This window comes from Quercus robur, chromosome 10 (assembly GCF_932294415.1).
Source record: "Quercus robur chromosome 10, dhQueRobu3.1, whole genome shotgun sequence".
In the NCBI taxonomy this organism is placed as follows: domain Eukaryota; kingdom Viridiplantae; phylum Streptophyta; class Magnoliopsida; order Fagales; family Fagaceae; genus Quercus; species Quercus robur.
Genome location: NC_065543.1, coordinates 3565961 through 3592517, shown reverse-complemented (window position 1 = coordinate 3592517; position 26557 = coordinate 3565961). Strand labels below are relative to the sequence as shown.

At 33.4% G+C, this 26557-nt stretch overlaps 1 protein-coding gene across 6 annotated transcripts in view; it reads left to right on the top strand.

The window, feature by feature from the left end:
• The window catches only part of LOC126703090 (mogroside IE synthase-like), a 50463-nt gene that overhangs the window by 10810 nt on the left and 13096 nt on the right, over positions 1–26557 (top strand). For 2 of the 6 annotated variants that reach the window (XM_050402003.1, XM_050402000.1), the window contains exon 2: positions 4505–5692. The exons of 1 other annotated variant lie outside the window; for it this stretch is intronic. In XM_050402003.1, coding sequence (XP_050257960.1) covers positions 4505–5230 — 726 coding nt within the window. In that variant the 3' untranslated portion in view covers positions 5231–5692. Of the gene's footprint in view, positions 1–250; positions 1197–4504; positions 5693–26557 lie in introns of those variants that run through there. 3 more of the 6 variants (XM_050402001.1, XM_050401998.1, XM_050402006.1) reach the window with 3 other exon arrangements.

The window sequence follows — 26557 nt, the reverse complement described above, 5'->3', positions numbered from 1 at the left end:
TTATTGACATAAGTGTATTTGTTAAAATAAAGTATACTTTTGACCCCTAAAGTTTGAGATTTTTTTTTGGCCATTTATGTTTCAAAATTTTCATTTTTACATTTTATATTTTATTTAGTTCTCATATTGGCCCTTCAAGAGTTTTTAAAATTTTTTTATTATTATTTTAAAGTCACGAGATTTGATTTGTTACCCCATTAAATAAATTTTTTTTAAATTTCATTCTCCAAAAAAAAAAAAAAAAAGTTTGTTTCAACAAGAAGTCTACACAGTATACACTCAATACAATAGTCTATATATAGCCCCCGTTGAATTGTTGTTTTCGCGCATGCAAATCACTATTGATCACTTACGTTGCACTGACTGTAGATAAGGATACATCATACAAGAAGAGCCCACATTTGTCTGTCATTTCCTCTTTATCTTTTCAGATACGAGTGCAAAATCCTTATCACGATGAATTGAAATCAATACATATACACCATTATCTCCAGTAATTTTAGTTCATGAATTCTTCAACCTCAAACTTCCATAGAAAGAGTCATAGCGCATTGGAATAGAAAATGGAGAGAGAAACTCATATCCTAGTACTTACTTTCGCTGTACAAGGTCACATAAACCCAATGCTCCAATTCTCAAAGCGCTTAGCCTCAAAGGGTCTTAGAGTAACTTTTGTCACTACCACCGCTATTGGCAATTCCATGCCAGCCCTTCCTAGCCATTCTATCAATGTTGAGATCATCTCTGATGGATCCGGGGAAGCCGTAGATTCGGAGAGTATAGATGCAGCTCTCGAACGTTACAAGCTACATGTTTCACAAAGCTTACCAAAGCTTATTGAGAAACATAATAGCTCCAAATATCCTCCAAAGCTTATGGTTTATGACTCAGGTATGCCATGGGCTTTAGAAATTGCAAGGCAATTTGGCATTGATGCTGCTCCATTTTTCACTCAGTCTTGTGTAATTAATGCCATTTATTACCATGCGACTCATGGAGCAATTCAGATGCCCTTAGAAGAAGGGGCTTCAATAGCTTTGCCCTCGGTACCACCACTAGGGGTCGATGATCTACCTTCATTTTTTTGTGATAAGGGCTTGTACCCATCTTTGCTAAAACTCGTATTGAATCAATTCTCGAATTTCCTTGAAGCAAATTGGCTCTTTTGCAACACTTTCGACGAGTTGGAGAATGAGGTAGGTTAAGCTATCAATTCATGTATATTCAGGACTAAGTTACAATTTTTTTACGGTATTTTACATTCTTAAAGTTTGAGGTAATTCTACAAACATTCAAAATTTGGATAATTTATGTTTGAGAAGTGGTTCAATTACAGCCACTTGTATTGTTATCTTTGTACAACTACGAGTCTATATATTCTGTCTCTTCTTCTTGTACTTATTTTTGTTTTTGTGTGTGGGGGTGTGAGCGAGTGAGAAACGACTAGTCTATTATGTTAATATCGTTTAGTGATATCTACTAGTCAATTGTGTAATATCGGGAAAAGCTTTCCCAAATGGGCCAAACCCTATAAATATATCGGGAAAAAAAGAATTTTCAAAAACTTATTGTTTATTTATCATGAATTGGCTTGATCAACTCAAGTAGAATATAGTTTAAAATTATATATATATATATATATATATAGAATGTATTATAAACCCAGTTTAGAATATTATTATTATTTTCGTGTGTATTCTAATAAGTATTATTATTTGCTCAAAAAAAAAAGTTCAAGTATTAATAAGTACTTTTACACTAAATTAAATCGTATTTATCATTTGATCTACAAATTAATCAAACCACATTTTTTTTTTTGCTAAATAATTAATCAAAGCACCGAATCCCTATATATCACGTTTCCACATTGTTTTGATATCATATAAACAGTTCCCCCCCCCCCCCCCTCCCTTTTTGGATAAGTATCATATATACATGTCTACCCAAAAAAGTATATATATATTTTTAGAAAAACCAAAAAAGTATTTATAAATGTTAGAATATTGAATTGGCTGGTGATATGAAAGAATGAAAAGAAATAATAATGAAAGAGTGGGCTAAAAATTACTAACAATGTAACTTCCTTTGATTCTAAAATTACTTTTTTTTTTAGGGCAATAGATACAATTGAGTATATAATTATTTTAATTTAAAACTATTAAATAATATAAAATTTTTATTTTATTTAATACAAGTGTTCTTCTAATTCGTATATTATTATTGCTATTATAAAGTTGTGATTTACAAATATGTATTTTGTTGGCTTTTATTCCGTGCCAAATTTGATTGTAATTATATTCAATCTTTTGTACCCTATATTTATTGTGGGATTTGATTGTAAGGGTTGTGTGTTAGAGAGAGAGAGCGTGAAGACTCAAGCAATTGAAGCCAGAAGATTTCTCGCGGGTATCTCGTGACTAAGCTTCCCGCGAAGTGAAGCATGTGCCTTGCACATGACTGGAATGTGAAAAATCAGTACAGGATGGAAACACCTGTGTCTCGTGGGTAAGGCCTTCCCGCGAGACACCCGCGAGATATTCTGTTTTGCCAGTCTATACTATCTGATATACAATTTCTGTACCCACACTATATATACCTATATTACCCACAAATGTTGAGAAGTATTTTTGAAAGAAAACCCTAGCCAAACACCTTGAGAGTTAGAGATTATCATACCTATATATCTCTACACACAAGTTTGTGGATTTCCTCAACTCTTACCTCTCCAATTCCATACCATTGAAAGGTTGATAGTCCAAATGCTTACCACACCCTTTTAGAGTGTTAAGTGATGTTTTGGTGCTGTTGGAAAGTATTGGAAGAAGCGAAGGATGGCAAATACAACATGGAGCTTGTTGTGGGATCTGGAGAGCTAGACAAGACACGGTTCCGAGAAGTCTTGTCGGAGTAGGAGTTTGGAGGGCTTAGGTACAGCGGGTAGATTAGGCTTGGAGGGTCTCTTACTAACCCATGTATCCCAACTGATTGTCTAGTGGATCGATTATCACTTGGAGGGCGGCGGAGAGGTTTTTCGCCGAGGTCTTCGGTTTCCTTTTTGATAACACATCGGCGTGTTATCTTGTGTTTGCATATTTCTTTCCTACTCTTTTACATTCCATTTTACGGCTGTGTTGCTTTGATTATGGATTAGAGTAGTTGGTTTGTTTATCCGCTCGCATTTACACTATTCCGCATTTAGTATTAAGTTAGTATAAAATCAATCGAGCTGTAATTTTAATTTGGGGGTCTAAACAGCTCTTGTGTTTTCAACACATTTTTGAGCTTTTAGCTATCACAAGTTTAACTAATCAACATAAAATGAAATAAGGAAATACTATATCTACCTTTGCTTAGTATTTGATTATTCTTATTTGTTTTGTGAAAGTTATGATATTAAAAAAAAAAAAAAAAAAAAAAACATTTGAAAGATAGATTTTTATATTTAATTGAATTATTTTAGTTTATTTTTATATTTATACTAATTTAATATAATTATTTATATTTAAATAATTATTAAATTAATTATGATGTCATCACAGTTTGACTTCGGTCTGACTTTAAAAATCTTGAACCTCTTTTCTTTTACAGTTCATTGAATGATTCGGGTTTGAAAACTATGATCACAATAAGTGATGTCAACTAAACTTTTATGTGGTTAAAAAATACCCTCATTAATGAAGGGTAATTTCATTTAGAAATAAGATCATAAATGTCAAATAAAAATTTTCATTTTGAATTCAAAAAGAAAATTCCTAAAATTTAGGATTTTTTTCCTTTCACATTCAAAAAAGATTTTACAGTTACTGCTTATCTCTAAAGTTTATCATTTTTATTTTTTTGAAAAATAAAAATATATATTTCTAAATTATAGTAGATGCTAATTATTAACTTTTACCAAAAAAAAAATAGAAGAGCCTCTAAACACATGCGTAAGTGTGTGTTCAGAGGCTAGTATTATTATGGTAAGATACAATGCCTGAAATTTCAAAGCCAAAACATAGTGAAGACAAGGCAAAAACAAAATGATACTATGGATTTCTTTTCTAAAAAAGAAAAAAACGAAGAAGAATGTAGTGGATTTCAATTAATACACTTTGATAAATATTAGCATCTTGTCAAATTACTTATATTCCTGTATTCTTTTAGTGTACTAGCTATTTTATGTCTTCATTCTTCTCTACCTTGACTTAGTGAGTTATTGGCAACGCTAGAATTTGCCACTTCTGTGTTATTTACTTACTAACTACAGAGCCTACAACTCATTGAAGTATGAAAATTTATATGATTTGTTTATAAGAGAAGTATTTCAGTTTTGTAGCTTTGCTTACTAATATGCTTACACAACACATCCCTGTAATTAATTTTCCTCCATTTGAGATAACTTTATTTATATTTCAGCCTATTTTTAATATCCCCTTCATCTTCCCCTCCATTGTTAATCAGTGAACATTGGTTTATTGTTTATTATTCTGATTTTGTTACGTATGTTTCAAAATTCCATTAGGTGGTGAATTGGATGATAAGCCAGCAATGGCCGGTTAAAACAATTGGACCAGCTATTCCATCAATCTATTTAGACAAGCGGTTGGAGGATGACAAAGAATATGGCGTTCACCTATTCAAACCTGATGTGGATGCTTGCATGAAGTGGCTAGACACAAAGGAAACTAACTCAGTTGTTTATACATCATTTGGAAGCTTGGCATCCCTGGGAGAAAAGCAGATGGATGAGCTAACAGGGGGCCTAAAGAATAGCAATTGCCACTTCTTGTGGGTTGTCAGAGAGACTGAACAGAAAAAACTTCCTCCTAGTTTCTTACAAGAAACATCAGAGAAGGGACTAGTTGTGAGTTGGTGCCCTCAGTTAGAAGTATTGGCTCATAAGGCCGTTGGGTGCTTCATGACTCATTGTGGATGGAACTCAACCCTTGAGGCATTGAGCTTGGGAGTGCCAATGGTTGCAATGCCAATATGGACGGATCAACCAACTAATGCAAAGTTCATTGTGGATGTGTGGAAGGTAGGGGTAAGGGTTAAATTGGATGAAAGAGGCATAGCTACCAAAGAAGAAATAGAGCTGTGTATTAAGGAAGTAATAGAAGGAGAAAGAGGGAAAGAGATGAAAATGAATTCAGTAAGATGGAAAGAATTGGCTAAAGAGGCAGTGGATGAAGGTGGAAGTTCTGATAAAAATATAGAGGAGTTTGTGGCAAAACTTGTGCAATCTTAAAGTTAATGTAAGCAGCAATTCTGCAACTCTTCGTTCAAATAATGGTCAAGAAAAAAAATTTATGATATCACTATTGGAGGTTTTGTTGTAGTGATACGAAGCGTTAACAAGTTGGAGGAATTTGATTTTTTTTCAAAACATTACCCATGTGATTTCTCTAGAAGGGGAGTACAATATTATTTATCTAGCAAGCAATACCAAATTTTCATTTCACAATGAATAGATTCTTCTTGTACAACAAAAAATAAAAACCCTAAACTAAGTCAAAGAAAAATTTTCATACAACAACAGTAAATTCCATAAATATTCATGTGATGCCAGTGAATGCCACATGATCCCAAAGGTTAAGACACTTGTATCAAGTGATGTGGCTAAAACAACAACAATCAATGTTATTTAATTTATTTATTTGATATAAGTGTATTCGATAGAATGAACCTTAAAGTTTGAATTTTTTTTTTTTTCAATTTATTTTGACTATTTATATTTCTAAATATTCATTTTGACGTTTTATATTTTATTTAGTTTTCATAATGGTCTTGTTCCATTTCATATCTTCATTTTTATAACTCTCTCTCTCTCTCTCTCTCTCTCTCTCTCTGAGATTAGATTATAATTGCTGCTATACTACTACTATAGAAATAAAATAGAATAAAATATCATTTTGGTCCCTAAACTTTCACAAAAGTATTTTTCGTCCCGAAACTTTGCAAAACATTTCTCTTCGTCCTTCTATTTATGTCCATTAGTTTATGTCTTACGTGAATAACAAAGTGCTAACATAGTATCGATTAACTTAAAAATTTATGAATAGGTGACACACAATTATTGGCACATATGGAATAGATATCGATATTTCAATTAGATAGGTATACCCCTCACATAGAAACTCATTGTCCAGGCAAAAATAAAAACCTCCAACGTGAAAGTTAAAACCCCAATGGCAAGTTCAACTGTGAAATCCCCACCCTAATCGGTGACCGCTGACCCAAACTGTGAATCTTCATCCAAAAGAGGAGGATTTGCAGATCATTCAACATCTCTACACTTTGCCAACTTTATAATTCTAGAGCAACTTTGTTCAAAGTACAAATAATTCATTTAAACAAGTGTACAACAAAGATCAAACTTTTAGCAAAGAAAAACAAAGAGAGTTCAAAGAAAAGCCTATAATTTTGAGAAGCATTGAATCTGATCCTTCAAAACGCCATAGCTCATATATCTTTGAATCCAATAGCAACAACCAACAATGTGAGAAACCCATAAACTTCTAGAGAGAGAGAGAGAGAGAGGTGTTGGCCACCTTTGGTGGTGGCATCATTGAGGAAAGCACGGTTGGACTTGGCGTTGGGGTTTCACATTGGGGATATTGATTTTTGCTATAGTGAGATTGAGGGGTATATTAATGTTTGTCTTGCTAAAATATTTATTCCATAAGTGCCAATGATTATGTGTCATGTGTCCATTATTTTGTTAAATTAAATAATTTGGTCCAAGTTAAATACCATGTCAGTATTCCATTAACCACATAGGACGTAAATTAACAGACATAGGTAGAAAGAAAAAAAGTAAAACATTTTGCAAAGTTTAGGGTTGAAATAAGACCTTTTGGAAGTTTAGAGACGAAAAATGAGCTTTTGTGAAAGTTTAGGGACCAAAATGATATTTTACACAACAAAATATTTCATAACTTATTAAGTATGATTTTTTTTTTTTTTTTTTTTTTGATGAACATAAGGTATGAAGTTGTGATTAGAGTAATTTTAGTATACAATTTCTCATATATATATATATATATATATTAATAAATAAAATTAATAATGATAATATTTTAATGATTCAAATGCATATGCTAGTCATGTTTGAATACCAAATTGTATAAACTCGAAAACAGTCAAAATCATATTGGGTTTAAAATTTTCAATCTCTTGACATTTTCATTCCTTTTTTTTTGGGTTCAAACCTATTATATAAATATTAGATTAGGTCTGAATCTTCCAAATTGACCCATAGCATTCCTAATATAGTAAGTTTGAAGATACAGAAAATTTCAGACATTTTCACTGAATTGGTTTGCATCTGTGTTTATGGTGGAACCCAAGTGAACTGAATATGTGAGTGGGTGTGAAAATTTTTGTAAATCTATATATGTCTGTAGCAACACTGTTTAGTTGTACTATTTTCTTGCATTAGCAAATTATTAATTTATTATAAGAGGCACTGACTGCCGGAAATTTCAAAAGCCAAACTTAGTGAAGACAATTAGACAAGGCTACCTAACAAAATGGGACTATCCTTTCACTCCTACTTTTAAGGTTCTTTGCATGCGATTTGTTACTATTATTTTTTTTTTTTTGAAATGCAGAGACATAAACAAAATGATTGTTTGCATTTCACTTCCAACATACAAGTAATGAAAATATTCAACTTCGCCATGAATTATAAAATTTCATTTCTAGTTCATGATCCAAAGATACGCACACCCAAATTAGAGACAAAAAGTTCAATCCTAATATTTCAATTACCCTTCATTATTAGAATAATAGTTAAAATGGAGCTCCCATTTTTTCTCACTCAAGTGTAACTAATAGTCTAATACCATCTATTTATATGATGCCCAACGAGGAGCAAAACAGTTGCCCTTTTGAAGTACCTATAGTATTAGTATCACTGCCCTTGATGCCTTCACTAGGAATCAAGGTCGACGTGCCTTCTTTCTTGTTTGATTCGAGATTGTACACTACAAAAAAACTGTACTATTGCGGCGGGTCAAAACCGCCGCTAAAGGTCCATTTAACCTTTAGTGGCGGGCGCTATTGTGGCGGTAACAAAAAACACCGCTATAAATGAACCTTTGAGTGGTTTTTTGCTGTGGGTAGAAAACTGCTGCCATATGAGGTTAGAATTCGTGTCAATTAACTTTTAGTGGCGCGTTATGCACATCGCTATTGTTGTCCATCTTTAGCGGCGGGCAAAAGCCGCCAGTATAGGGAATCAATTAAAACGGACTAATTGCACTTTTAGTAGCAGGGAGAAACGCCGCTATATGTGTAAACCTTTTAATAGTGAGCAAAAATGCCGCTATAGGGCTTCATTTAAACCGTAATACATGCACCTTTAGCGGCACTTTTTGACCACCGCCATAGGTTCTTTTTTTTTTTTTTTTTTTTCTAGCGGGTTTTAAAACCACTATTATTTTTATTTTTCATTTTTTACAGATCTATTACAAAGAACTTGTAATAGTTTTAACTCTACTAACACAATACCACAAATATAACTAATTAACAACACTAAAAATGTCTCCAAACTAACGTAATATTAACATAAAAATATATTATCAAATACATATAACATTGTCTATAACCATTATCAAAGTTTCAAAGTATTTAAATAAATCCTTCAATACTTTTGCAAGAAGATGCCCTTGGTACACTTTTGCAAGAATAACCAGTAGTCCTAACTCCATGCTTACTGGTAATAGTATACTTAGTAGTGGTCACTCGTTCTGGCATAACATTGGGAGGTATGGTTGGAGGCGACAGGGGCAAAGGTGGTGGTGGCCCACCAGCTTCCTCAGAACCACCTAATTTCTCCATCTAGGCTAGGGTCCTACATGCCAAATTTACAAGAAAATACTTAACATTTAAAGACAAACAATGAAAGTACTTACAAAATCCAAATCACAGCACTAGAATAAAGCAAGCTAAGAAGTTCACTTAACATTTAAAGTCAAACAAACCATTGCAGAAAAATCAAGAAAATACTCAAAACATCAATAACCAGAAAATTCCATGTTCTTTCAAACAATCAACCTTATTCAATAATTAGTTGAACAAAGACCATGATAAAGAAGAAATGAAAAGGCATAAGTTTGCAATTCAGTATAACACAGATTTATTCACTCTACTTAATATTAACCACATCTTTTCCTTTTCCAAGGCCGGTTGACCATAACAAAAAACACAACAATCAAGTGAAAAATAATATTCATACCAAGGGCCATTGGCAAAAAGCATATGATCCTTTATCTGATGGCATTGTAAAATCAAAACCCCACGTACACTTGAAACAATTTCTATAGATTTCTTTTTTCTTTTTCAACATTTGATAAGTTATGAATGTGGAGGTATATCATTTTCATTTTCAAACACCATAGTTTAATTCTCAAGCATAAAAATTCTGAGATTATCACATTAGCTTATATCTAGTACAATGTGTGAAACTATGAATAAAGTACCAAATAGATTTAAGAAGAGGCTAATGATGCAGATTGGTTAAGGAAGAAGAAAATATTTTAATATTTTATGTTGTTTTATCATTCCTAGTGGAATTAGGATTTATTTGCTTTTATAAGTTCAATTAAAATCCTTTTCCTAGTTAAATTAGGATTTTAATTGTTTTTCTTTTCCTAGTTAAATTGCTTTTCCTTTCTCAAATAGAAGTAGGTTTATTATTTCTTTTCTTAAAAGGAGTAGGAGAAATTCTATTCCTATAAATACTCTTTATAAAGAGGTTGATTGATGTTATGTGTTGATTAATAAAAGCTTGTTAGAGAGGTTTTCTCTATTATTTTGCCTACTAGCCTAGTGTTCTTGTAGAACTTAGGTTTCATGGAAGAGTTGTAGTAATTGTGTGTTACAGATTCTGCTTCTACACGTCTACACTGCATCAGTTGGTATTAGAGCAAAGCTAGGTTCCTACTATGGCGCAAAGAGGAGTACATGGGGGAAAACCTGTTGCCATAAATGACGTGTATGAATGCGATGAGGTTGCATGTGATGCGCAATTAGAGGCATTCTTTCAACGAATAGATGAGTGGTTTGATGCGTTTTCAAAGCAGCTCACCGCCTTAGCCGTTGGAAGTCAACCTCAAAACTACCATCCTAATCCATGTTTTGTGGAGGAGAAGGATCTTGATATCGAGCAGGAGGGTTGCGATATCAAAGAGGATGATGAATATATTGAAAGAGTTTGTCTAGTAGATTGGGATTCTCCACCAATTTATGATGACTATCCTAAAGATTCTAAAGATTTTTAGTCTAGGAGAAAAGATTGAGCTTGATAAAAATAAAGTCATATACATACGAGATGAGCCCATAACTCACATCATTGATGAGACTTTCGACATTCAAAAACAAAATGTTATTGATCCCTTCTGGGAGGATTTTAATGAACAAGAATTGATAGAGGTCAACAAGAAGCATGCACGAGTGATTTTAAGTAATCTTTGTCGAGGAGGAAATATGAAGTTTTTGGATGTGTGCATGGATTCTTTTTTAGTACTTGCTTCATATATCCCGCCGTGTGCTTGCTCACTCCCAAGTGCAGGGGATCGTAGCAATATAATTCTCGGAGTACCGAGGTTGAACCACAAGGACCAGGGTAAATTCAAAGACAATATAATTAAATAACACAATTTGGGTGAAGAAGAAAAATACTTTTGCTTGGTGAGTGTTAACAAGAATAATGACAAAAACTAATTTAAATCAATAATGTAAATACTAGGGCATCGGGGTGTTTCCCTATATCGATATGAAATTATTTGTGATCTAAGAAAATATCTATTTCATAATTGATTGTTCTTACACAATTAAAAACTTATGATTCGGTTGAACTGGGACAATTCATGAATGCATGATAACCTCGATTAATAATGCGGCTAGAAAAGTTTTTAGAAAAACCCATTCACTTTAAAACCTAATTTCTATTTGAAACTATTAGAAATTCATCTAAACAATAAGAAAAACATGATTGAACTTATTGAAAGCATGGAAGAACTAATACATCAAAAGAAATCTAATTGAACAATCAAATATGTTATTGATAAAATCCTAGAAAGAATCACATTGAATATTCATACTGTATAGAAGAAACATAACACTAGCCCTAGCAAAGAGTTTAAGCTGCCATTAGAGAAAGGAAAATACATTTTTTTCTCTCCAAAATTCGTTCTCCACAGCCTCCCTTCAAAACCCTAATGTCTAAGTGTCCAAAGAAAATAAAACATTTACTATTTTAATTTCCGTCCAGGTTTACAACGGTAATTTGTGAGATAATTTTGGCCTTCAAAAATTGAGAATTTCAAAAAACTCAAATTGGAAAGTTGTAGATATTTAAGTCATGGTTCCAACCCATCTAGCCTTGTATCAATTGAATTTTTAAGGAGAGAGATATGTCCAAAATACTGATCAGTGCTCAAATCAGATTTTTCCTTTTCAGATTCTACTTCTTTGATTTCTTTCCTTATTTTAAGCTTCCAATCATGGTAGACGATCTAAGCACTCTAGCTGCACCTCCTTAGACATTTAAGCATGGTCCTTTAGCTCCACTTTAATTCTAGTTTGACCTCCATTCTCTCACAAATTCCTGTAAATTCATCTTTTTCACATAATTTCCTGAAAGTAGAAAATTACACACAATGAATAGCATTTTATTCAAGAAATTATGTAAAGATAAATAATAGGGACTAATGTAAATCATGGCTTAATTATACAAATTAAGCATAATAATAAAGAGATAACACCCATATAAATATATAACAAGTATACATTTTAAGGCATTATCACACCCCCCAACTTAAATCTTGCTAGTCCCTAGCAATCGACAAAGCACCCATGTCTACTAAAAGTGAAAAATTAAAACTAAAATACAAGCCACTTTCGTAGGCTACACAAGTACACTTCCCATGTGCAGCAAGTCTTTGAACCCCTAGGTCACCCTAGTGGACGAGTTTACTCTCGTGAGGGTTTGCAGTGACTCTACCCACAAAAGTCAAAAGTTTCCTAAAAATTCCTGCAGCAAATGTTAGTCTGCTTTATCATTATATCATACAAAGGAACTTTCAATTTTTGAGTTTGGATACTATTCATTATAATAAAGAGCTTTCACTAGCTTCACTTTTGGAGTGTGTGTGTGCATAGCCCATCCAATCAAATCGACTTTTCCAAACATACATAGACCAAGAATAATCTAGATTAGAGCCTCTACTCCAAAACCTCTCTTAAGTCATCAACACTCTGAAAGAACACACATAGAAGTAATGGTTTCTCTCTTCAAATCACATGTGAACAAAAAGGAAAGAAGAAGTTTTAAGAATATCATATGTGTATACAAAAACAGCCGCTAAAACAATAGAAAAAGATCTCTTGGAAAGGATGTTGAATTCCTGGAAACATAAGGTTAATACCATTCTCATCCCTAGTTTTTATCCCAAACACATACCAGCTATGCACCTTTAGGATCAAGTAGGACTTTAAGCTCAGTGATAGTATAATCTTATGGTTAGGTAAAGGCAAATTGCTCTCTTTGAAATATGAGGTATATGAATTAAATGCAAAAAATTCAAGCCAAACCCAACTCATAACAGTAACAACCAACTTGAATCAAAATAACATTTACTCAACCATATAACCCTTCTGAAATACATGAAAGATGTGTAAGACACCAATGATTTATATGTATGTCTTCTCTTTCTTTTTCGTTTTCTCTCTTTTTTTTTTTTTTTCTTCTCTTTTTGATTTTTTTTTTTTTTTTTTTTTTTTTTTTTTTAAAGAAAAGAGAGACAATGGTGGTATCTAAACACATCAATTGCTCAAAACTTGAACATCCATGAGAATACCCATAAATCAAAATGTTTTGTGGTATTGTGGAAATATTTCTCATGGCTCAAATGATGATGACAATGGCTAAGGTAAAGGTAGGCTGAATATTTGTTTAGCTAGTGACAAAAAATTGGTGGTCTTAGGCTCTCATCTCCTAAAATTCCGCATAAACTAGCATGCCTAAAGACAAAAATAAGTAGGATCATGGTATATCTCTCCATAATGTTTCCAGTAGTCAACCAAAAACTATAGAGATCTTTTACAAAAATTGAAGCACATGAGAGAAATTTAAGAGTTCAAACAAAGATATACTTTCACAAAGAAAAGTAAGGCTCAAGAACTCTCCATATGGGTTGAGCTTTAGCTTATATCTAGTTTGTTCATGATTCATGCATAACCAACATCCAACCGTCCGCTAACCAAGCTATTGTGCTAAAAAATTTCCAATTGTGCTCTTCATGGAAGAGTCTTAATATAGCAAATAGTATAACCAACTCAGCATTATTCATTCCATCACATGATATAAAAATAAAGCTTATAACTCTACTGCATTCAAATTCAAGGTTTTTTTTTTTTTTTTTTTTTTTTTTATTTTTTTTGAACAGAAAGAAAGAAAAATAATGCAAGGTGTAGCAAAAAGTTTAAACCTCTCCCCCCAACTAAAATATTGCACTGTCCTCAATGTATCAAAGCCAAAATAAATTTAAGTATAAAGGGAAGAAGTTACCTTAAGCATTTAAATTATTATTATTAAATTTTTTTTTTTTTTTTTGAAATTTCTTTCACACCTGCAAATGTTAGCTCACAAAAGAAAAATAATAACAAAACAAAAAACAAAAACAAAAGGCAAAAAGAAAAAGAAAGAAAAGAAAATTAAAACAAAAATGGTACAACTTCATAAGGCTCTTTCAGTGTTCATGTAGCATCCCAATAGGCAGGGATCTCCAGTGACATAGTCTCCTCCTCAGGTATAACTCCCCCTAAGAATGGTTTTAACCTTTGTTTATTTATTTTCAAAATCCTACCATCTCTAGGGTCCTTAACTACTATAGCTCCATGGTTAAACACTTCCCTTACAATGAAAGGGCCATCCCACCTAGGTTTTAACTTACCTAGGCCTAAATATGCATATTTAAGACCATTGGGCAACGGCTTAAACTCTAGCTGTGGTGCCTCTTCACTTGAATGCACAAGCTTTTTTTCATTTTCTAGTAGCTCCTCAAAGCAAGGCTTCCACCCTTTATTAATTGCCATCATTTGTTGTTCTTCCAAAACCTATGAGGAATCCAACAAAGAAAAATTTTCAAATACATGAATATCACATTCTAAATCATAAGAACCAACAGAATTATTAAGAAGAGTTTCAAGAGGATCAGAAAAACAATTCTTATTAAACTCTTCTTGAACCACCGCCCCAATGAGGTTCACATAAGCACAGTCATCATCCTCATGTGGTTGTTTAGCCACATGAAATATGTTTAGCTCCAAAGTCATGGAACCAAAAGTGAGTTGCATTCTCCCATTCCTGCAATTAATTAAAGCATTAGCTGTGGCAAGAAAAGGTCTACCCAAAATAATAGGGGTATGAACATTAGGATGTAAAACAGGTTGGTAATCTAGAACAATAAAATCAACAGAATAATAAAATTGTTCAATTTTCACCAACACATCCTCAACAATCCCTCTCAGTTCCCTTACAGAGTGATCAGCCAACTGTAAAGTTATTGAAGTAGGTTTCAACTCACCAAGTCCAAGTTTTCGATATACACTGAAAGGGATCAAATTAACACTCGTCCCATGATCTAGCAATGCATGCTCCATGATGTAATCTCCAATAGTACAAGAGATCGTAGGACAACCCAGATCCTTATACTTTGGTGGGTCTTATGTTGGATAACTGCACTTACCTGTTCTATTAGGAATGCGGTCTTCTTCACATGATGCTTTCTCTTGATGGTGCATAGGTCCTTAATTACCTTGGCATATGCAGGCACTTGCTTGATAACATGCAATAATGGCAAATTTATCTTGACTTGATGCAAATGTTCTAATATCTCAGATGTGGTGCCCAATTTCCTAGGTGATTTTAAGGCTTGTGGAAATGGTGGAGGGATTGGGCATTTTTCAATTTCACCAAATGCAAGTGACTCAGTTTCATCCTTCTCTTTTTCAACTGGGGTCTCCTTAGATTTCTTAGTTACTAAAGGAGAACTTTTATTAATCTCTTTACCACTTCTCAAAATGGTCACAGCTTTTACTTCCTCATGTTTATCCTTAGAGCCAATTTTTAGATTTTGATTGATGGGATTTGGTTGAGTTTGGGAAGGAAGCTTTCCTCTCTCTATCCCACTCAATGAACTTGTAAGCCTAGTTATATGACTCTTGGTCTCTCTTACCTCTTCATCTAGCCTAGTGAGCATGGATTCAAACTTTTGATTTTGCTCACTTTGCCTTTGAATGAAAGTACTAAGTGCATCCTCCAAGGAAGGTCTAGATGATGATGATGATGCATGTGGTGAATTGAAATTCCTTGGAGCAGGAGGATTCAACACATTGTCACTCTTATAACTCAAATACAGATGGTTTCACATATTTGGGTTATAATTGTTAGAATATGAAGAATTATTTGGCCAGTATAAATTAAATGCATGTACTTGTTCTTCTGGTACATTCAAGAATGATGAAAGTGATGCACATTCATTTGTAACATGGTTTATCTCATGACAGATTTTACACACCTCCATTGGGTCCTCTCTAAAGGTAGCACTAACATTCCTACTTCCTTTCATTTTGAGTGCCTCAATTTCTTTAGTTAACATGCTGATTTTTGCACTCATGTTATCATCTTCCCTCAACTTGAAAACACTTCAACTAGAAGTGGTAGTGTTAGTTCTAGTCCTATCAGTGGAGTCCATAGGGCTAGGTCCAGTCCATGTGTTAGAGTTTTCAGCTATCTCATCAAGATAATCCATTGCATCTTCGGGTTCTTTTTGTAAAAAGTCCCCTACGCATGAGAGTTGAACAAACTGTCGGTCCCTAGGTGTAAGTCCTTCATAAAAATAGCTAACCAACCTCCAATCTTCATACCCATGAGTTGAGCAGAAATTGAAAAGATCTTTGTACCTTTCCCAAGCTTGGTATAAGGTCTCATTTTCTCCTTGGACAAAACTAGCTATCCTTCTTTTTACTTGCTGGACTTTGTGGGGAGGAAAATGTTTCTTAAAAAACTCTTTGGCCATCTCCCCCCAACTACCTATAGACCTAGGTTTCAAGGTGTAAAGCCAACTTCTTGCCTTATCCTTAAGAGAAAAAGGAAAGAAACGTAACTTAGCAGTCTTAATAACATTTTGTGCATAGAAACTGCTAATTACCTCTTCAAAAGCTCTAACATAGACATAAGGATTTTCATTTTCTTGTCCCCTAAAGTCAGGAAGTATTGCTAATAAACCTTGCTTCAATTCTACATGCGGTGCATTAGGTGGAAACATGATGCATGAAGGAACAGAAGTTTGTGTGGGATGCAACAATTCATACATAGTTCTTCTATTCTCCTCATGATTATTACATGTTCCATCACCCATGATTGATGAAGAAGGTGAAGGCAAAGGTGTGTCAAAAAGATTACCAAAGTAAGTTTCAAAATTTTCTAATCTGCCTCTCTTGTTTCTAACCCAAATGCTCATGCAACAATGAATGCCAATCAAATAAAATAAATTAAAAACAGATAGAAATTTTTTTTTATAAAAAATAAGGGGAAAAAAAAAAAGGAATGAAGTTACCAATAGAAGAATTTCCACTGGTTGTGCTTTGCTCCCAAAAATTACCTCTAAACATGCAGCAGCTCCCCGGCAACGGTGCCAAAATTGCTTGCTCACTCCCAAGTGTAGGAGGTCGAACCACAAAGAGCGGGGTAAATTCAAAGACAATATAATTAAATAACACAATTTGGGTGAAGAAGAAAAATACTTTTGATTGATGAGTGTTAACAAGAATAATGACAAAAACTAATTTAAATCAATAATGTAAATACTAGGGTATCGGGGTGTTTCCCTTTATCGATATGAAATTATTTGTGATCTAAAAAAATATCTATTTCATAATTGAATGTTCTTACACAATTAAAAACTTATGATTCGGTTGAACTGAGACAATTCAAGAACACATGATAACCTCGATTAATAATGCGGATAGAAAAGTTTTCAGAAAAACTCGTTCACTTTAAAACTTGATTTCTATTTGAAACTATTATAAATTCATCTAAAAAATAAGAAAAATATGATCAAACTTATTGGAATCATGGAAGAACTAATACATCAAAAGAAATCTAATTGAACAATCAAATATGTTATTGATAAAATCCTAGAAAGAATCACATTGAATATTCATACCGTATAGAAGAAACATAACCCTAGCCCTAGCAAAGATTTTAGGCTGCCATTAGAGAAAGGAAAATACAATTTTTTTCTCTCCAAAATTCGTTCTCCACAGCCTCCCTTCAAAACCCTAATGTCTAAGTGTCCAAAGAAAATAAAATATTTACTATTTTAATTTCCGTCCAAGTTTACAACGGTAATTTGTGAGATAATTTCGGCCTTAAAAAACTGAGAATTTCGAAAAACTCAAAAATGAAAAGTTGTAGATATTTAAGTCACGGTTCCAACCCATCTAGCCTTGTGTCAATTGGATTTTTGAGGAGAGAGATACACCCAAAATATTGATCAATGCTCAAATCAGATTTTTCCTTTTCAGATTCTGCTTCTTTGATTTCTTTCCTTATTTTAAGCTTCCAATCATGGTAGACGATCCAAGCACTCCAGCTGCACCTCCTTAGACATTCAAGCATGGTCTTTTAGCTCCACTTTAATTCTAGTTTGACCTCCATTCTCTCACAAATTCCTGTAAACTCATCTTTTTCACATAATTTTCTGAAAGTAGAAAATTACACACAATGAATAGCATTTTATTCAAGAAATTATGTAAAGATAAATAATAGGGACTAATGTAAATCATGGCTTAATTATACAAATTAAGCATAATAATAAGGAGATAACGCCCATATAAATATATAACAAGTATACATTTTAAGGCGTTATCACCGTGGTAAAAGAAGTCAAGAATAAAAATCCGTACATCAAGATTTATTATGAGTGAGAAAAGATTGATAAGTAGCATATTGGTTCTTCTTGTCTTGCATAGAAGAATAGGATGAAGAGGATTATTTGGGGTTCCAATTGATCGTGGAAGATTGCCACAAAACTCGAGGACGAGTTTTCCCTAACCCTGAGAGAATGATGCAGATTGGTTAAGGGAGAAGAAAATATTTTAATATTTTATGTTGTTTTATCATTCCTAGTGGAATTCGGATTTATTTGCTTTTATAAGTTCAATTAAAATCCTTTTCCTAGTTAAATTAGAATTTTAATTGTTTTTCTTTTCCTAGTTAAATTGTTTTTCCTTTCTCAAATAGAAGTAGATTTATTATTTCTTTTCCTAAAAGGAGTAGGAGAAATTCTTTTCCTATAAATACTCTTTATAGAGAGGTTGATTGATGTTATGTGTTGATTAATAAAAGCTTGTTAGAGAGGTTTTCTCTATTATTTTGCCTACTAGCCTAGTGTTCTTGTAGAACTTAGGTTTTGTAGAAGAGTTGTAATAATTGTGTGTTACAAATTTTGCTTCTACACGTCTACGCTGCATCAGCTAGTGAGCTAAATCCACAGACATGAATCAACATTAGACAATATTCATTTAAAACAAAAACAATAGCAGAGAGAGAGAGAGAGAGAGAGAGAGAGAGAGAGAGAGAGAGATTATCAAGTGACTGAACAATTTCAACAAAGAGAACCATACTTGAAAAAAAATTAGAGAGATTAAAAATCAAGCAAAGCTCCACTTCAACTAGAAGATTTCTAGAAATAGAAAAACTACGAATGGCTTTTAAATCTACTCTGGTCAGAATATATAGTTTCATTGATGCAGATCATGTTGTGATAGATTTGTTGGATTTTCTAGATTCAAACAATTTTAATGAAATAAACTAACTAGAGAGAGGTTTTGAAACTCTAAGACTCATCATCATTGGACTTGTCATCATTAAACTTATCATCATTAGACTCATAAACATCATCGCTAAGCTCTTGATCATTGAAAAAGTCTTGTTCAAGCAATTCATTCTCACTAATCAACGGTGTATCATAAATCGTTCCTTCTTCATTAACTCAAGTCCAAGCATGGTTGTCATTTGCATCATCAGTAGTTATATTGTAAGGGACATTCTCAAGATAAGTACCCACTTCATCATCATCATGTAAAGCATTAATACCAACATCAAATACCTCCCTAGGTTTTGTTTTAACCACCACCGCCCAATCTTTATGTCTCACATTTTTCATGTAAAACACTTGTGAAACTTGAGATGCTAATACATAAGGCTCATCAATCAATCGACCACTTGTGTATATCAATCGTGAAAAATTGACAAGGGGAAATCCAAACTCATCTTTTTTGCATCATCTCCCACTAATAATGTCAACCCATTGACATTTGAATAGTACATATTGATATTTGTCAGAGTAGTTCAACTCAATAATATCGATTAGTACACCATAATAAGTAGCATCACCTTTAGTAACAACACAAACTCCACTGTTTTGAGTTTTCTTAGTTGCCACAGAGTCTTTGGTGCGAAACTTCACACCATTTATAGCATAACGCATGAACTGTTTTGCTTCATTATCTAGATATTGAGCAAGCCATATGACTTTATCAGAGAGTTTCTTTCTCGCAGATGCATCCACTGACATCACCTAATATAGACAATGACATTTATTATAAGTGTGCTATCTAGACATTGACATCACCTATTATAAACAATAAAGTTTTATATATATATATATACTTTACTTACATAGTTCCTAAACCAGCTATATAATTTCTCTATGTGCTGCTTTTGAATAATATCATCAGTTATAGGAAAAGGGAAATCAGCCTTAATCTCCGCTATGTGTATACTATGTAGACAAACATGTTAGTATTAAATTAGAATATTGTACTTGAATGCCATGAAAGAATACGCAATGACATATTACTTGCTCGCGAAATGGGGTGATTTCTTCACAATTGAATAGCACATAACAATGTGTTTGAATCCATGAATTTGAATCTAGTGTAATACTTACCACCGCACCCATGGATTTCTCGACATTCCTTACAGGCCGATTGAATGCAATTTCAACAGATTTAAAATAGTGTGAGCAGAATGCTAAGCATTCCTCTGCTATGTACCCTTCTGCAATGGAGCCTTCTAGATAAGTTTTATTATGCACGTAAGACTTAAGTCTTGACAAGTACCTATTAGAAAACCCAAGATCAACAACGGGAAATTGGTGTGAAAAACAATTAATTAAATAGACAAAATTACTATACGAGTTACCTTTCTATGGGATACATCCAACGATAATGAAATGGGCTAGCAACTTTGGCTTCGCTAGCCAAATACATAACTAGATATACCATCACTATAAAGAAAGAGGGAGGGAATATCTTTTCCAACTCACACAATGTCACTGCAATTCTCTTTTCAAAAGCCCCAAGTTTATCCATATTTAGTACTTTGGAACATATCTCCCTAAAGAAATAATCAATTAGAAGCCTACTCACTTCAGGGGGTTAAGGTCCGCGTATTGCTATCGAAAAAATTGCTGCATTAAAATGTGATTATCATGGTTCTTTATCCCACTAATCTTGCGTTCTTTGAGTTTAACGCAATGTGAGATGTTTGAAGAATATCCATCTGGCACTCTTACATCCTTCAAAACTTGCAGAAAACCATCCTTTTCACCAGCATTCATATGGTAGCAGGCATGTGGCATACATGTCTAATCATTCCCAACCTTTTCCAAGTGAAGCTCGCTTTTTATACCCATTTCCTTTAAGTCTTGACGTGCCTTTAAGTTATCATTTGTCTTGATCCAAGTTTAACAATGTGCTGATTATATTATCAACTACATTCTTTTCAATATGCATCACGTCAAGATTGTGACGTAACACATGGTCCTCCCAATAAGGCAAGGTGAAAAATATACTTCTCTTCTCCCACACAGTTAAAGATTTCTTCCCTCTATTCTTTTATTGGGCAAATTAATTGTTTTCTTCCCAAACACATGTTCGACTACAGCATCCGTTTGTAACATGATTTCCCCTCTAGATACTAGAATAGGAGTTGATCTTATATCAATATGCCCATCTAATTATTGTTTTTGCTTACGGAATTTATGATCACTATCCAAGAATCGTCTATGTCCAATGTAACTAAATTTTCTTCCATATCTTAACCAACGAGACTGACTATCATAGTTACAAGGGGGACATGCAAGAGTACCTTTGGTCCTCTAACCTGATATATTACCATATACAGGAAAATCATTTATGGTCCACAATAATGTGGCATGCATTTGGAATGATTTTTTGGAAGACACATCAAACATTTTTACTCCAACGTCCCATAACTCCTTCAGTTCTTCTACTAGGGGTTGTAAGTACACATCAATATCGTTCCCCTGCGAGGTTGGACCAGGAATCAATAATGATAGCATGAAAGAAGACCTTTTCATGCACATCCATGGAGGGAGATTGTATGAGATCAAAATGACAGGCCATGTACTATGAGTACTACTCATATTTCATATTGGTTGAATCCATCGGATGCTAATCCAAGCCTCACATTACGAGGCTCGGATGAGAACTCTATGTACTTAGAGTCAAATGATTTCCTCAATAACCCATCATTCACACGTCCATTAGCATGCCACTTCTTATGATTGGCTGTTTTAGGAAATCAGCACATGATTTCCTCACATTATTTTTTCACCAAAAGGTTATACATTTTCCTTCCAAAGAAAGGTAATTAGAATAAAACAACAAAATGAAAAACTAAATATATATTAGTTGTAATAAAAATTAATACAAAATTTTAATTTATTTATTAGTATGTGCAGCCAGAATTTCGTTGGACTGGACTGTAGTTTATCTTCCATACAACCATTGTCTTGTAAAAATTAATAAAAATTACAAGACAACTAATAAAAATTAATACTAAAGTTAAATGCAAATACATATTTTGCAGCAAGAATTGTATCTTAAATGTAATACGGGACAAATAAGTGAATGACTGATAACTCAAGACATGGAGTGATGGAGGTACTAACCTATATGTGGAAGAAGAGAAGATGATAGGGAAAGTATCTCATGACAACCTACTACTCCAAACTGCTATAATTTTGTGTTAAACTACCAACTTAGTCCAATAATGTGGTAAAATTAAAAATGAGAAAAAGTAACAAACCTTGTTTTACATGGAAAGAAAACATACAATTAGATGAAAGGAACTAAAAGACCAACACAAAATGCTAATCCCCTACACAAGGACATGATGCACAAGCCCGTCACTTTCGAAATTTAATTAAGTATAATGTGGGGAAAGAGAAGGTATGATAATTTCTTACAGATGAATAATGAAGGTACATGAAAGAGAGAAAGAGGTCTTGGGACCAAAAACAATTAAAGAAAGATTGAACAAAGAGGAGACCCATGTAACCCACTTCATTGCCATACCTTGGTTTATACATGTTTGGTTCATTGTCTGGGTCACATAATACAGCTCCTACAACCCAAAAATAAACTATCCTTTATTGGTTCATGTGTTCAGCTGAGAACCAAACAAACCATCCAAAGATAATTCAGTTGGTTTCACTTTTAGGCTAACCAATCTCAAGTCACAACTTACACCAATGGTAACAACCAATTACAAAATGAAAATGGAGGTAATGTCATTAGAAAATACAAAGCAGAATGAGAATAGAATATATCTTATAACCAAAAATTTCCATATCACGCCCTCCTGAACACTGAAATTCTATATGCAAAACACTTGTATTTGTTACATAGAATTGTAAGATACAGGTTCCTTTGGACGTAGATTTTTTTTTTTTTTTTTTTTGAAAATTGATTAAAAATAATTTATTTATATATAGATAAAATTGATTAACTACTCAAATTTATAAATTGAGTAGTTAATCGTAAATGGAAATGAAAATAAAGGCTTTTACATCAACCACTCCAATCCTATTAATTATTATAACCCCACCATCATTGTCTCAAGCGGGCCTATAGCCAGAACCACCATGCCATCTGCAACACCTCCATCATCACCGCCTCTAAGGACACCACAATCACCAATACCATCAGTATTGCCCTCACTACTACAATTGTCACTACTATGTCTATGTAAAATATTAATATTTTTTATTTGAGTCAAACAATATAAATTATTTTCGGAGTTGTAGCCAAATTCATCATTCCTTAAAAAAATTATATCTTCTGCCAATAGAAACACAGCGATAAGTTCATGTTATTCAATATTGTTCATGGAAAGTAAAAGAATATTGAAGTTAAATCACTACTTCCTTACTTGGAAAAGATATATAGAAGATGATCAATTTTTACATTTACCAAATAATAAACTTTACAAACACACAATGAACATAAACTAATCACACTCGAGAGAAAAATACCGACCAATCAATTATATTGAAAAATTAAATATAACTCAAGATAAACGCACAATAGAGAGTCTAGCAAGCAAACTACACACACAATAGACTGTGCATCTTGCAAGTTGCAACACTGTAAAGAGTATTACCAGCAAAGAGATACAAGCAGAAACTGTAGCAACAGAGAAAGTACCAAAGAAAGAGTCAGCAACAATTGCTCCAATGATCGGAAGCAAATTGGTGCTACCACTCACTATGTTTGAAATCTGAGTAGCATTTATGTTTTTCAAATTGAACACCTGAATCAGATATACGATCAGGTTCGATATCCATCCCCTGCCTCCAAGTGTGAAGCCTGTCGTCGCCCCTGCTTGATATAAATAGAAATAAGAAATATATTGATCCAAACAAATTTTGTGTGTTGGAGAGAGAGAGAGAGAGAGAGAGAGAGAGAGAGAGAGAGAGAGAGAGAGAGAGAGAGAGAGAGAGAGAGAGAGAGAGGTTGACCAATGTTGAATGGGAAGGTGATCCAACCACCACATTTGGTACCGGAGCTCGATAATTGGGTTTCTCTACCATCCATATTGCTGATTAACTCTTGGTGCCAAGTGATGGTCTATTTATGCTAATTGTGAATGTTATATGCTAATTAACAAAACCGTATGAATAATTTTCAGATTTCTCTAGTACTAACCTACCATGGACTTCTTAAACTTGGAAAATCAGCAATAAGAATAACCCAATGCACAAGAATTAGAAAAAAATTAGTGGACAAAAAACTATCAAGGCTTCCACTATAGAGCAAGAACCCACTACCAAAATTACCAGGTGATGCTTGCAAGCATTTGACTGGACCTTCATGGCCACTTATGACTCCAACTTTACTAAGCTTACCATAAGCCTCTCTTTTCCATATACCAATACTCTTATCAACAGAGCCACTGCACAAAAACTCCCCCATTTGACACATACATAGGACAGCCATTTGATGAGCTTTTGTCTCATTAACTAAAAGGTGACAGATTTAAATTTGTGAACAAAACAAAGGCAACGTGATTGCCACAAATTGTCACACCTTGAGCTTTTGTCAACTTTGCTTTGCTACATGATTGTTACACTATTTCTGGGTTTTCCCAACCTAAAAAATCCCCAAAAGAACTCCGAACGAACATACCCAAAAAGCAGTGCTCCAATTAAATAACCCAGCAGTAACAAATTCAACACCGTAACAACCATCCACACCATAGCAAGAAACAAATGTAGAAAGGGAAAAAAAACCATCAAGCAAAAGAATAGAGTACAAAAGAAATTGGGATGTAGGGATACCTCAATTGAACCACCCAACTTACATCAGTATCTATATAGATGTGAGGAGAAGAAGGAAGATAGAGAGGCTGCCATTAGAAACCAAAACAGAAGCTGAAACCGTAGAACAGGAAGATGAAACCGTGAGTGAAATAGTAGAATAGAAGCTGAAACCGTGATAATCAAAAGGTGGGGAAGGGGAAGGAACTAAACCTGAAACGATGAAACAAAATGTGGGAGACAGGAAGTTGAATCTGTGTAACAGAAGGGAATAGCATAAGTTGTAACCGTGAAAAGCAATAAGGTTTGACAAAGGGAGTAAGTTGAAAAGGCTTTGAGCATGGGATTGGGTTTTATGGTGGATTTAAATGTATAAGAAGTGGACTTTAAAGTAGAGATAGTGCTGAAAATAATTTTAATTTTATTAGTATTTTAAAATTGGTAAAACTATTTTAAAATTGAATTAAAAATTCAGAAAATAGGATGGGAATGACATGGCTGCTAACATGGCTCAATGTGAGCGTAGCAACATTAAATGCTACGCTTCAGCTTTTAGTAATATATAGATATAGATTGAGCCAGTTATTCCATTGGTGTACTTGGACAAATGGTTGGATGATGACAAAGAGTATGGTCTTCACCTATTCAAGCTTGATGTGGATGCTTGCATGAAGTGGCTAAACACAAAGGAAACTGGTTTTGTCGTCTATACTTCATTTGGAAGCATGGTCTTTCTCAGAGAAGAGCAAATGGAGGATCTAACATGGGCTCTAAAGAATAGCAATTGCTACTTTTTGTGGTTTGTTAGAGAAACTTAATGGAAAAAGCTTCCTTGTAATTTTCTAAAGGAAACAGTGGAGAAGGGGCTAGTTGTAAGTTTGTGCAATCAACTAGAATTATTGGCTCACAAGACAATTGGGTGCTTTATAACTCATTGTGGATGGAACTCAACACTCCAGGCATTAAGCAATGGTTGCAATGCCACAAAGGACAGATCAAACAACTAAGGCAACGTCGATTGTGGATGTGTGGAAGGTAGGAGTTAAGATTAAATTGGATGAAAGAGGCACTGCTACCAAAGAACAAATAGAGTTGTGTAAAAGGGAAGTAATAGAGGAGGAGAGAGGGAAAGAGATGAAAATGAATTCAGTTAGATGGAAAGAACTAGCTAAAGAGGCAGTGGACGAAGGTGGAAGTTTTGATGAAAACATAGAGGAGTTTGTGGAAAAACTTGTAAACTCCTAAAGTTATTCTAAGTAGTAACTCTTCATTATATTTCATTTAAATATTTGTTCTTTAAATGGGTAGGCTTTTGTAGTAGCGTGAATATTATCTCATTTTCTTTATTCAAAATTATGTCTTTTTTTTTTATTAAAAAAAAAAAAACCCATGTTAAATATTATTTTGACTAAATTGTAATTTGTACCCTTAAAGTTTGGGTTAATTTTGATTTTGCCCCTAAAATTTTTGAATTTGAATTCATAAAATTATCTCATTTTTAATTGAGGTGATAATATTATTTTATGGTGTATAAACAAAAGAGCTTAAATATAAATGATATATAACATTAAGGGTCCAATTTCATAAATTTTAAGGGATAAAATCAAAATTATTCCAAAATTTAAGGGTGTAAATTGCAATTTATTTATTTATTTAATTTTTAATTTTTTAACATAAGTATATGTTTTCTTAAAGATCAAATATTCATCTCTTCGGAACTCTTATCGAAACATTAAAAATTAATAATAATAAAAATTGCGCATGCATTTATCCTAAAACTGTCTCTTTTTAAAATCAAGTAAAGATTTTGAACATGAGGACATAAATCCATATTAAACTTGCTCCATATTCTACACTTTGTATATCTTCGT